The following is a 14420-nucleotide window of genomic DNA, read 5'->3' on the forward strand; positions in this document are numbered from 1 at the left end:
TGAATCTAGTTAAAAAATTATTAATATGAAAATTTTAAAAGAAAAATTATTGTTTTCATAATATTCTATTATTTTTGTATGTATTTATTGTATCCAGTTCAATCCCAGTTCGACCCCGGCTGAACCTTTTGACCCTTGACCTATTTTGAGGCGATGACCAAGTCGATTTTCAAAACATTGATATTAAAACACGCTTATCTGCTATTCCACCGTTTCAATAAACTTTACCCAAAAAAATATTAAAAAATGAAGAAAAACTTAAACAAAGCTAAATTAAAATAATCTTGAGCTCTGCAACCTACTAGCACTTTCCTTTTTACAACTTCTTGAGCTCTGGAATCTACATTATATGCAAGTACAAAATCTAAAAATTCAAGTAAAAAACAAAAGAAAATGTAATAAATGAAAATTCAAAAAATAAAGAAACAAAAGAATTTTAAAATTAAAATGTTCGATTTAATTACCGCAAGTGTATGGTTGGTTAAAAAGTAGTAAAATTAATTTTGAGTAGTATCGTATCCACAAAGATTTTACCGATAACTTAGCTTTAACCGAAATAATAGAAATTTGTGATTTTTATAAATAAATTGTGATCTAATAATGTACTTCTAAATGCAAAAAATAACTTAATTAAAACAAATGCAAAATTATAGTTAAATGGAAGTTTTATAGAAATATAATAATGAAAAGCGTACTAGGATTTGAATCCCCTTTAACCTTGAACCTTATGAATTTGACAACACGATTTAATTATGAAGATCAATATTCTCAATTTGTTTAACAAACTCTCTCAAGTATATTTAAACATATTTTTACATATGACCCGACTATAATTTTTATTAAGGATGCGAACATATAAAAATGTATTAAAAATTTATGAATACTTAAAGATCACGTAAAGCACAATAGTATATTTTTATCTCCTATTGGGCTTTACAATAATTGACACTATTATGTTTTACTTATTTTCAGTCTTTTGAATGTAAATTAAGCCACAAAACTCATACAATTATTGCGCATATGTCTATAGAAAAAAATAAATTTATGTCAATCATTCAATTTCTTTCCAGTCACCACTGTATATCTTTGCTTCTGTATGCGTGTATCCTCTATGTCTATCCTAGCCAACTGATTGTATTTCTTTTGTACTCAATGCAAGTCTTAGGGTTCATTTGATAGCATTAAATTCCATGAAAAATGTCACATCCGAGGAATTTACTTTCTACTTTGGCCATTTGATACAAAAGTGAAAATTTAGTTCGAATTCTAAGGTACAAACACTTAAATCATGTTTTGGCCAATTGAGTGGAAATCCAATTTCTATGATTTTGGTGATTTTTTCTTTTCCATCTTACATGGAATTGGTTTGTATTTTTTATCTTTGCAATCAAACGGACCCTTAGTGAAAAAAAGGCCCAATTACAATTAGATTAATGGTCACTTCCAAGTCCTCAATTCTTCCATATAATGCAAGTTAGTCATTTTCTTCTCGATTTTGAGCCTCCAACTTTTATTTGAATGAGATTTAGTCCACAAACTTCTATTTAATACCTAATTAATTGTTCTTTCTTTTTCAAATGCTCCAAAACGAGTCCATAACTGAAACAATATAAAATTAACCCAACTTAAGTAAAATTGAATAATTGACGACAGAAAACTCACTAATATGGTCTGAATAAGTGCACAAAATACTCTAATTATAAAACACTAATATGGTCTGAATAAGCGCACAAAATACTCTAATTATAAAACAAGAGAACAATATTAAACCTCTATTTTTCAAACATTAAAATAATATTTTTTATTTAGTTAAAATCAAACTTTAACTACAACTTTAACTACAACCACATATTCAAAATTACTACAAATATATTAACCCCACATTTTGTGTGATCTAATAATATTTCTACTAAAAAGTTAGTAATAATTTTACCAAAACACTACACGAGATCATGGCCATAGATGTTTATCTAGTTATGGATTTGTTTAAGATATAATAATTTGTGAGTTTTCTTCAATTATGATCTAAGTTTTCGGTACATAGACATGATAGATTTTGTGACACAAATATGGTTAAGAGTCTTGTGAGATTGTGTATTTGATTTTTACTCGGAAAGGAAGATTGTATCTAAATTGAATAAGGAAAAGAATCCTCTCTCGGTTGAAATTCTATTCCCAACTATAACCTAATTTTAATAGATTTTCTTACCTTTTAGGACTCTTCTAGGGTTTGAAACATGGCCTATAAATACAAGACTTCTTTGTTAGTTTTGTTTATACATTATTGCTGTGTCTGTAATTTCTCTCTATATTATCAGTTAATATACATCGTTCCTTTGTGCTTAACTCTCTTTGTTTTTCATTACTTTTAAATTTTTTTTTGTTGTGATCATTATTATTTCATATTGTGTCATTAATCTCATTCATTACAATCCCTCTAGGTCCAACAAATGGTATTAGAGCTTGGTTCTTCTTTTGTGGATTGGTTGAATTTTTTTTCAGATATGACTACCAAGAAGTATGACATTTTGTTGCTGGATCATAATATAAGGTTTTCTTTGTGGCAAGTAAAGATGAGGGCTATTTAGGTGTAGTTAGATTTGGACGATGCGTTGTTGGATTTTGAAAAGATGCCAGTTAATTAGACAACGGAAAAGAAACAACGAAGGAATTGGAAGGCTTTATCACAGATCCATCTTTATTTTTCTAACAATATTCTGCAGGATGCTTTGAAGGAAAAATAGCAGCTGGTTTGTCATTGAAGTTGGAGCAGTTATGTATGACTAAAAGTCTCACGAGCAAACTGGCTCTCAAGCAAAAGCTGTTTTCCATCGCATGGCGGAAGGAGGGTCACTGGAGGACCATTTCGCCATGTTCAAGGAAATAGTTATAGATCTGGAGCATTGGAGATTAAGTACGAAGAAGAGGATCTGACCTTGATCCTATTGTATTCGCTGCCTAGCTCTTATGCATCGTTTCAGGGCACCATTTTATATAGTTGAGATACTTTGACTATAGATGACGTTTATGAAGCTTTGCACTTAAAGGAGAAGTTAAAGCATTTGATTGGAGTTAAATCGAAGGATGAGGAAACTCTTGTATCTCATGGTGATTGATGAGGGGGCGGATCAAAGAATAACAGTAATTTGTTTTGCTTCTACTGTAGACATAAGGGACATATTTAGAGTGATGATGATAAGTTGCAAGTTGAAGCTGATTTAGCTACAAATCATGGAGTGCAACCTTTGATTTCAGACGAAACAAACATAGTCGAGGATTTTTTAGGCAGCGGAGATGTGATGTTGATCATGGAATCTAGGCCTGACAAGGAGTGTATTCTCGATTTGACATATTCACATCATATGTATTCCAATTGGAAATTATTTCAAACATATGAGGCTATTTAGTAAGGTGGAGTTGTAATGGGAAACAACCAGTCTTGCCATATTGTTGGGATCAGTCGAGTCAAATTTAGGTTAGGGGATGTGACAGTCAGAACAGTTGATCAGGTTCGATATGTTCCAAACTTTAAAAGGAATCTCATCTTGCTTAGTAATCTGGATGCAAAAATGTATAAATTCTTTGGTGGAGGTGGAGTCTTAAAGGTCCGAAAGGGTGTTCTGATTGTACTGGAAAGACGAAGAATATATCAATTGTACATATTGTAGGGGAGCGTAGAACCAGTTAAGAGACATCTAGACAAGTTCAATGCCATGCAGTTTGGTACAATACCCCTTGTGATGGGCTCTGGATCGATTCAGAACATTGCTCGAGGGAGCGTTGGTGATTCCGCTTTGCCATCAATTTCAGCGGTTGCACTTTATTCAGTTGCTAGGGTTGGATCTATTTAGTGTAGGTATTGTAGTGTCAGTGATGTCTGTAATGCTTTTGGGGACGTTGCAAGCGACAGTTCTAGCAAGGGACATTCTGTTCAGGCATTTTGTGTGGTTTCTGCTATAGGGTGTGCTTGACCGTGGTTGTTAAATATTAAATCTTTGGTGAAATTTTGGGAACCTGGGAGTAGGGTTCATGTGTCTCTTGTGGACGCCATACAGAGGACGATAGTTTATATGAAAAATTTTGGTTACTGCATTGAGGAGATTGGCCATTTCATTTCAATGCAAAAGGGTTTATTTCTCAGGTGCAAAAAATTTGTAGAGCTTCGCTCGTTGCACCAAAATTTGAGTCAAGATGGAGATTGTTAGGTTTTATGACTCAAATATGATTTGGAGTCTTGTGAGACTGCATATTTGATTTTTACTTGGAAAGGAAGATTGTATCCAAGTTGATTAAGGAAAAGAATCATCTCTCGGTCGAAGTTCTATGCGCAATTGTAACATAATTTCAACATATTTTCTTACATTTTAGGACTCTTCAAGGTTTGGAATGTGACTTATAAATACAAAGCTCCCCTGTCAATTTTGTTTATGCATTATTATTGTGTCTGTAATTTCTTTCCATATTGTTAGATAATATACATAGTTTCTCTGCGATTAACTCTCTTTGTTTTTTTTTTCCTTATTTCTTGTTGTGATCTTTATTGCTTCATATTATGTCATTAGTTTCATTCACTACCATACTTTCAGGTCTAAGAAGACGAATCAACAAGCTATTAATATCTAATTTTCTAATATTCTTAATAATCAACCGAAACTAAACGGTACTTGTGTTTCTATATAGTATATTCCTTTGAAATAAACGAGACATTCAGTACACGTGTCCCTTCATCATTTCATGCTTAATCTGCATCACATTACCTTATTTTTGGCCTGCGTCATAGTGACGCCCTCACAATCATATATATTCACCAAAATTGAGTAAAACTCGTCCATATATAAATGTTGATAAGATAAGAGCATTAATTCCAACCTACTTTAAGCCAGTGGACCTCAAATATCATATTTATAACGTGAAATTATTTTATTTTATTTTTTATAAAAAAAATATCACCAACAAGACATTGAATAAACATTTGCATTCGAATATGGGATGCTAAGTTAGGAATGACAAAAAAATACGTCATATCCGATACCTGTGGATCCGTCCTGAATGGAAAGAGAATTATTGGTTTAATCGGGGCGGGAATGGGGCCGGTATGTGTAATAGGGGCCCATCCCGCCTTCTTTAATTCATTCATTCATTTTTTATTTTTTAAAAATTTAATACTCTAAATGGAAAGCTCCATGAAATTTCATTAATTTAATAGAAGACGGTAACTAAGATTATTTGAGAAATATGATAAATAATAAAGACTTTAGTTCACTAATAATATTCGGATAATTTAACTTTTTAATAAATAAATAAATAAATAAAGTAAAAAATGTAATAACTATATTATTGTTTCACTTTAATGAATGTGACAATAAAATGAATTATCAAAAATTTAAAAAAAATAAATAAAAAATAAAACTAAACGGGTACGTAAACGGGGACAAGTGCCCCGCCCCGCCTCGAACTCGTCTAAAAAATGCATCTCAATAATTTGGAACCATAGATATTCCTTTTCCTGAAAAGGATGATAAGATATGAATTGGAAACAATAAATTGAATAATGAAATGGATGATAAGACCTGAAATATACGATTATATTTATAGACAGTTGTGCTGGGTGTACAGGCCTAGTACTTACAGGGGTCTTATCGACCTCTCACATAGGTGAGGTCGATTTTTTTTTTTGTCATTTTTTATGGCGTCGAGGTGAGAGAAATGAGAGAGGGGGCCTCTACCAGGCCTCTTACAGGCATGGTAGAGGAGCATTTTCCATTTATAAATGGGTTATAAAAATGTACTTTTTTAAAATTTATTCTTTGAAAAGAAAAATTACGCATGAAATGAACCACGCAATTCATTAATTTTAACTCTATTTAGCATTAGTGATGTTGCAATCACTAATTCATGATCTGGCATGTACAGAATGAAAACTTCATTCTCGATTCTACGAGAATTTTTATGAAAGTCTTTCATTTGCTTCTCTTCAATGGAAGTTTCTTCTTCCTTTGTGTTATAGGAGTAGCGAGGAGTTAGCGTTAGGTCTTAGGACAGCACCAACCTATGTATCAGTAGGATTTCGCTATGAAGTGTCTTTTTTCGTGTTCACTATCACATAAGACACAATTTATTAATGTTGTTGACATTTATTTTTTGAGTTGTATAAGTTGAGTTTATATGCTTATTTTAATCAACTCGTATTACCAACAACATGTAGTGGATATTGCATGACGGGCGTGACGATGAGGGTGTCAAAATATTGAAGAGATGCAAAGATGCAATTTCAAGCAACGATAAAGGAAAAGTGATAATTATTGACATACTAGTGGACAATGGCAAAGTCGACGACAAGGCCGTTGGAACCCAACTCTTTTTTGATATGGAGATGATGGTTCGTCACTAGAAGAGAAAGAGATGAGAAAGAGTGCACAAAACTCTTCTAGGAGCACTACAAAAAAATAGAGCTTTAGGCACTGATTTCCGTTCCTAAAGCCTTAATATCCATTGCTAATAATCTTCACCAACGGAATATTTGCAACCACAAATCCATTGGTAATTTGAGGGTCGCTGATAGTTACCAATGGATCATGCTGTAGGTAAAGAGTAAACATTTTATCAACGAAATTTCCGTTGGTAAAGTGTGAATCTTTTACCAACGGAAAAGTCTTAACCAATACCAACCGACTTTTGATTGGTAAATATCTACCATTACAATTGGTAAAAATCAATGTTGTAAATAATCGTATGGCAAAAAAATTATTTATTTATTTATTTATTATTATTATTATTATTATTATTATTATTATTATTATTATTATTATTATTTATTTATTTATTTAATAATTATAATTTTTTTAAAAATTTTTTTAGCCAACTGAATTGAAAGGCTAAAATATTGTTTAACTTCTTATTGGACCACAAATTTATAGAGGGCAATTACAAAGATATTGTTGTAAACTTCCGATGTGGGATAAGTGAATTATTTTTATCAACGGATAATCCGTTTCTAATTACCAACGGAATATCCGTTGCTGAAATATCAAAATGTTAAACGGTTATATTAGGCACAGAATATTCATTGTAAAGAGATATCATTTCTACTAACGGATAATCCGTTTTTAATTACCAACGGAATATCCGTAGGTAAAAGATCAAAATGATAAACTATAATATTAGGCATGGAATATCCGTTGGTAAAGAGATATCATCTTTACCAACGAAAAATTCGTTGCTAATTATTGTAGCTAAAAGTGAATTACTTTTATCAACGGATAATCCGTTTTTAATTACCAACAGATGCAAAATATTACCTACGAAATATCCGTTGGAGGAAGATCTACATGTTAAACGGTTACATTAGGCATGGAATATCGGTTGGTAAAGAGATATCACCTTTACCAACGGAAAATCCATTGTTAATTATCGTAGCTAAAAGTAAATTACTTTCACCAACGAATAATCTGTTTCTAATCACCAACAACAGATGCAATCCATTGGTAATTTTCCGTAGGTGAAAAGCTGTTTTTTAGTAGTGGAGGTCGGTTTCACTTTCGACTAAATAACCCCTATATTAGGATTGAGGTTTATGATTGAGGTTTATAATAATAGTATTGAAAAATCTTGTTAATTTGTCATTTGCCTAAGAGTTAAATTAACATGAAAAAGATCTATTTTGTATGAATTCTCCGGATTTCCAATATTTTCATTGTTTTATGGAATCTGTGTACATGATTTTCAATCTTGAAATGCGACATCAGTTTTAAATGAGAAAAAGTAAGGAAAACATCTTGCAGGTCTCTATCGTAATTATCAAATTCGGGAGAATTATCAACTTTAAGTTTTGAAAGTTTTTATAATATATTCTTATGTTTTGAAAGTTTTTGTAACAAATTCTTTGCAAAATGGTCACTTTGATAGCAAGACTTTGATATATTAAGGAGCAAGACTTTGATACAATATGGGAGCAAGATTCTTTCTTTCCTAGCAATAAATATTTGTAGAAAAATTTTCTTGTGAGATAATGACACTTTAGAAAAAGACAAGTAAGAAAAGAAAAGTCTTTACAAAAACTACCAATTTAAACACGTTTTGAAAACCAATTTTTCTTAGTAGCAATAAAAAGTCTATTAGCAATTAATGTTTTAAAACAAAAAGTTTGAAAAATTCTACACCAATTTATTTTATCTTTGTTACCAAAATTTAATTGCTAAAAATATATAACTAATTCTGTTGGAATTTCTTTTATTATTTTCTCTTATAATCTTTGCTCGTAATTGTCTTTCTTTACAATCTTTAGGATCTTTTATCAAGAAATTTCGATACTGAGAAATAGAGAGCTCACTGATTTGCTTCTTGATCTGTAAAGAGGGGTCACCTCTATTTCTATCTAGAGCGGATAAAATATGTTTCCTACAACGACTAATCTTCCTATTTCTCTATTTTCTGAACAAGTATTAATATATTCGTTAAAACTTTCCAATAAACAAGTAAGGCAGTGTAATATAAAGGTATAAAATATTAGAACTTTAAAAGGATATGTTTGTAATGACCTTTGAGTACTTTACAGTTCAGCAAATTAATTTCTTCATATATATATATATATTTTTTTTTTTTTCTTTTTTAAACTCTCTCAGCTTTTTTTCGACCTTTTAAAGAAGGCTTAAGACTGTATCCAAAAAGATTTTCATCATATTTAAAAAGGTTTTAACAAATTCCCACAATTGAGACACAAATTAGCCAATTTAACTCAGATGATTACATTATCTTTTGGCCGTGGAATCCAGAATAAAGAGACTAAGAGCGTTAAAAATATGTTTTTGAAACAGAAATAAAATATTATTTGTGAATAAATTAATTGCTTACTTGGTATTTCCCCTTTTAAGCCTTGCCCAAAAAATAACTAAAGTAAACGAAAATTATAAACAAGAGAAGATACGAAAAGAACGTACTTTAATTACGAAATCTTTGAATTTACAAGGATGTCTTTGAATTTACAAAGATGACGGAGATTTTAGAGTACAAGTGTTATAGTGTGCTTTGTGCTTTTTTCGGTATGTGTTTTTCTTTCATGAGAGGTGTGGTATATATAGACGCTGGTACATCATGTCTATTCTATTGGTGTTGTAAGTGTGCTATCAATAATTGAAGAATATTGTGCAAATTTTACAGGTGTGTGATCTAAAATTAAAGAAAAAACAAATAGTGTACAATTCTCCATGTGAGTAATTAAAGAATGAATTATTTGAAAAGATGATTCTGACAATTTTTGTATTCACGCCTGACTTTTCTTGAAATATGGGAATCAACTTTATAGATGTTTGAAATATGTTCAAAAGCTTTATGTTTACGCGCCTTCTTTTTGACTTGTATTGGTAATTAATTCTTCGTCTTTCTATCTCGTCTTTTTCAATTATGTATCTGTCCATCATTTTTGCTATGACTTCTTCTAGTTCTGGATCCATCTCATTATCATTGCCATCAGATATGTATGCTTCCTCTCCTGTATCTGATAGAGTTTCTGTAAATTCTCCATTAGTCTCTTGAAACGTTAATATAAATTCTTTTGTTCAACATTTGATACTAGAAATTTTTCTGCTTTAGTTCTCATAGCAAGGTGCTCTTGGCAGAAAATAATTCTATTGTTCCATTGAGCTGCTAATCTGAAATCATTATTTTGAACTTTCATCATGGCTGCGATTTTTGATATCCTTCTTTCATTATCAATCTGTCGAATTTTTATTTTAATATTCGTCCACGAAGAAGGTCTAAATCTTTTGGCTCCTTCATAAATAAAAATATGATGATAAGTTGGAATTACAATGCCATTATTTACACGAGGGGGTATGGAAATGAATTGAATCATTAAGGGATGATCTTTTAACTGATCAGTAATATGTTTAAGTTTCGGTGGAAAAAATCGAAAAGATTTGCTTAATATGTATATAGTAACTATCATTCCAAACTTAAAGTTGGGTAAAAAAGGTCTTCTTCTTCAAAAATTGTATACTCAAAGGAAATTGTTGGATAATTGTGTCTAAGAAAGGCTGAGTTTTGTGCTGCATCGTATTTGAGACCATGTCTAAGGAAGTATCTATTTTCATTATGATAGTAACTTAAAATTTGAGAAAAATCTATAATTTCCTGTACAACGGAATTCTTTATAGAACTTTCAACAATACTGGTACAATCACCAATTATTTGTTCTAATTCGTATAAAGTCTTTTCTTGTCTTGCAGATATAGAATCTGTTAGTTCAATAAGTTTTTCTATTCTATCAGAATAATTTCTACTTGTAGAGGCGATGTCATTAGAAAAGAGTTTTTCAAGTGTATCTCTAAAACTAAGTATGTCTAAACTATTATGCAATTTAAGAATCTCATTTTGATATTTATTAATAGTTTGTTGGGACGAGAAAATTTGATCTTCAAGGAGTTGTAGTCTTTCTTCTAAAGAATGCTTTCTAAGATTTAAATTTTTAACAACTTTGGTCATAGTTTCACAAATATCACAAAGTTGTATTGATGAAGATGATGATGAAGCTTGAGAGGGGGTTTGCATGGTCTGTCTAATTCTTTCGGATATATGAAAATTAAATCCTATAATTTCTCTACAAAAATTTAAAGCTTCTTCAAGCGTATAAAATCCTTTGAAAAGAGGGTCAGGAAATCTTTCTACTTGTTGTAGTACTTCTGGCCAATAATTATATATACTAGGTTTTCTACCTTTAATTACTATAAAGAAACTAAAATTTTTACTTTCTACTTGATTATGAGTCTGTCTAAATGGTTAGCTAGGGCATTTATGCTATATAATTTTTGTTTAAGTCACGTGTCATCCAGAGATTATCCAGTAGACAACGCTCCCTTCCTGGTAATCTTTTTAAATTATTTCTTTTGAATCGAATATTAGATTCTTGAGGGGCCACTCTCAAAGTGACATTTCCAAAGTTTATCATCCTTTAATCCATCTGCACCATGAAGATAATGAGTTAGAAAATTAATAACCTACCTATTTAAATTTTCTGCTAAAATATTATTTTTTCTGTCAATATGTTCTATATTAATTTTATAATTGCTTAATATCTCATATAATTTCAACTATCTTTTATCTATCAAAATTTTTCTTTTAAATAAATTTTACTATAGCTCCACAATCTATCTTAATTGTAAATTCAGTATTTAAAAATAATTTAAAACTTTCTATACTATGTATGATGACCATTATTTCATAATTTAAACTAGTTAAATATTTTCCTTTAATCTTGTATTTTTTGCTAGCATATCTACAATTTTTTTCTTATTTTTTATCACTGTATTTATTTGGTTTGAAATATAAAATTCCTCCCTATCCTAATTCACATCCATCTGTTTCTATTATTTTATATTCACTATCTAACAGTGGTAAATTTTTAAATTCTGCTTTTATCTTTTTAACTAATTCTATATCTGATTTATTAAAATATTTTTGTCATTTACTATACAATGGTCTTACTTTCCTTCCTAAATTTTTAATAAAATGTCTAGTATAATTTAATATTCCTAAAAGGCTTGTAATTTCTTAGTTTCTTCAATTTTGTCTGAAAATTGTAAAATTGATTGTACTATATGTGGCTGTAACTGAATCCTTCCTTCTCCTAAATTATTCCTCAAAATTCAATTTTTTGTTTGTTTATTTATTTTGATCTTCTTTTACTTATAATTAAACCATTTTCTATAAATTTATTCAAGGTTATCTCTAGATGTTTCATATGTTCTTTATAATTTTTACTATATACTAGAATATCATCTATATATACACAAACAAATGGAAGAGAATTAAATATGTTATTCATCTTTCTTTAAAAAATAGAGGGTGCATTTTTTAATCCAAAAGGCATGACTAACAATTCAAAGTGTCCTAATGGAGTAGTAAAAGCTGTCCAATGAATAGATTCTTTGCCATTTTTATTAGCCAAAATCCAAATTTACAATCAAATTTAGAAAATATCTTGCCATTTTGTATTTTATTTATTAGCATATTCTTATTTGGTATCTTATATCCATCTTCTACAGTATTGCCGTTTAATCTTTTATAGTTTATAACCATTCTTGCTTTTTCTCTTTTTATTTCACTATGATTTCTAACCATAAAGGCTGCTCATCTGTGTTGACTATTAAAATGTCTTATTACTTTTAAATCTAATAATTCTTTAATCTATATGTTCAAATCTTCTATATCTTGATTTGTATGTTTTATTTCTACTGTTCTAATTTTTATATTTTCATTTATTATTTCTAATTTAGCTTCTATTTTATTTTTATCCCAATATTTTATAGAATCTTCTCCTATTATTTGAATTTTTTCAGCTAATTCTAAAATTTTGTCTATACTATCTATCTTAGAAGATGTCTTGTTAAAAATTATTAATTCTTTATTTCTTGGTATTAAATCTGTTTTTAAAGTTTATAAATATAAGTTATCTAAAAATTCTGAATTTTCTTCAATTTCTCGGTCTGGTTGAACTTTCAAAAAATTAAAAATATAAAAAAAATACTGTCACATGATATAAATAGTCTTAATAATTCAATAAACAAATAATGTACATGTGAAGATGAAAAGCTTGGTGTAAAGGATCTTAAAGTAAGGTCTACACGTTAGGGAAGTGGAGTCATTGTGTATTACTCGAAGATATTGTTTAACTCCAAGGTATTTATGAGGTTAAACTCGTAATATAATTACAGGGAAAAAAATATCTGGCCTACTTTAATTACATGTGCTAAACAAAAATGAATCTTAAATTCCAAAATCACTTGAACATTTAAAAATTAAAATTTATTGAATTATATTGCATACTATAGAGTAAGACTCACCATTTCCCATTTTCGTCTTCTTATTTTTCTCGGAACTTCGGTTTCATATATATACACACCGAGAATTTACCGAGAAATATAGGAAAAGTGGAACAGCGACTCTTGATTAGAATAACGTTCCAACATCTTGAATTAGGATTTTGTCTCATATTATTTGCCATACAGAAGGAATTCCACCTTTGAAAATTAAAATTTTGAACCAAAAAGACAATCTTCGTAGACCAGCATATTTTCACAGCAAGCATTCAAACGAAGTTATTTATTATACAAATTTTCTTTTTAAAGTTATTTAATTTTTGTGTTTTTTCTATCATGGATTGGATAATTGTTAAGGGATAAAATTCCATGTAAAATAAAGATAAAATATATATCAATGTATAAGGGATTTGGCTACCCTTCTTAATAATGTCGATCGTTTAAGATGGAATCCTATGTCTTAATATGATATCAGAGCTCATTAAATTCTGATAAACAATTTGAACCAATTAAGATTAAAAATGATCACACAACTTTAATGATTGGTATGTTCAAACGAGCCATCATTTTGTAAAGGGCATGTTAAGGGATAAAATTTCATATCAAATAAAGATGAAAATATAAATCAATATATAAGGATTTGAATTAATCCTCTTAGTAAGATTGATATTTTAAAATAAAATCCCAATAATTAAGGGTAAACCTCAATAATAGACCTCAATCCTAACCCATATACGATGTTGTATCTAGTAAAGCCAGCATCGAAGAACAGTTTTGCCCACTCTTTCTCAGTTCTTTCTCTTCCATTAGCCCAAACCATCATGCTCATATCGTAGAACAGCTGAGTTTCAATTCCTTTGTGGTCTTCTTTCTTGTTTCCAACGATTATGTCAATAATGATCACTTTTCCTCCATTCTCCTTGCATGGGATTGCTTCTCTGCATTTCTTCAATATTTTCACACAATCTTCATCGCTCCAATCGTGCAATATACACTGTTTGATACAAATATCATGTCAAATGAGTAAATTTGATGGCAATACGGTTAAATAGTTCTAGTGTAAAAAAAATAAAATAGCACTACCTCATAAGTTGGATTTGGAGCGTATGCATGGAATTAATTTGTGTTAACAAGCGAGTTAGTATCTTGAATAGCCAATATTAATGAAAATCAGTTGCAAAATAATGTAAAAGTTTCAATTTTGTTAGTTGGATGTATAAACAAACTCCATACCTTGAGCAAAAGTGCATCTGCACGAGGAATAGTTTCAAACATGTTTCCTCCAACGTAGGTCAAATTCTTTGTCCCTTCTAAGCCCGCAATAACATGTGGTAGATCAAACACGACACATTGTAAGTCCGGAAAAGAGTCGACAATAGCTTTGGCCAACGATCCCGTGCCACCACCAACGTCCACAATTGACTTCAACTTTTCGAAGACTTGTTTGCAATCTCTGGTAACTACGTTACTCACCAACTGAGTGTCACTAGCCATTGCTTTATTGAACAGGAGATTCATCTTCGGCTCCTGACTGCCATAGTCCCAAAATGTCTTTCCATAGGCCGTCTCAAAAGCAGACGAGTCCTCATTATTTTCAAACCATTCACT

At 30.2% G+C, this 14420-nt stretch overlaps 1 protein-coding gene across 1 annotated transcript in view; it reads right to left on the reverse strand.

Annotated features, from left to right (window-relative positions):
* Nucleotides 1–13394: 13394 nt before the first annotated feature.
* The window catches only part of LOC111371912 (trans-resveratrol di-O-methyltransferase-like), a 7326-nt gene continuing 6300 nt past the window's right edge, over nt 13395–14420 (reverse strand). Inside the window, exons 3-4 of the mRNA XM_022994063.1 lie at nt 14046–14418; nt 13395–13806 (exon numbers count right to left, since the gene is read on the reverse strand). Of these exons, the coding sequence (XP_022849831.1) occupies nt 13504–13806; nt 14046–14418 (676 nt within the window). The 3' untranslated portion in view covers nt 13395–13503. The remainder of the gene's footprint in view (nt 13807–14045; nt 14419–14420) is intronic.

Source organism: Olea europaea, chromosome 23 (assembly GCF_002742605.1).
Source record: "Olea europaea var. sylvestris chromosome 23, O_europaea_v1, whole genome shotgun sequence".
Lineage (NCBI taxonomy): Eukaryota > Viridiplantae > Streptophyta > Magnoliopsida > Lamiales > Oleaceae > Olea > Olea europaea.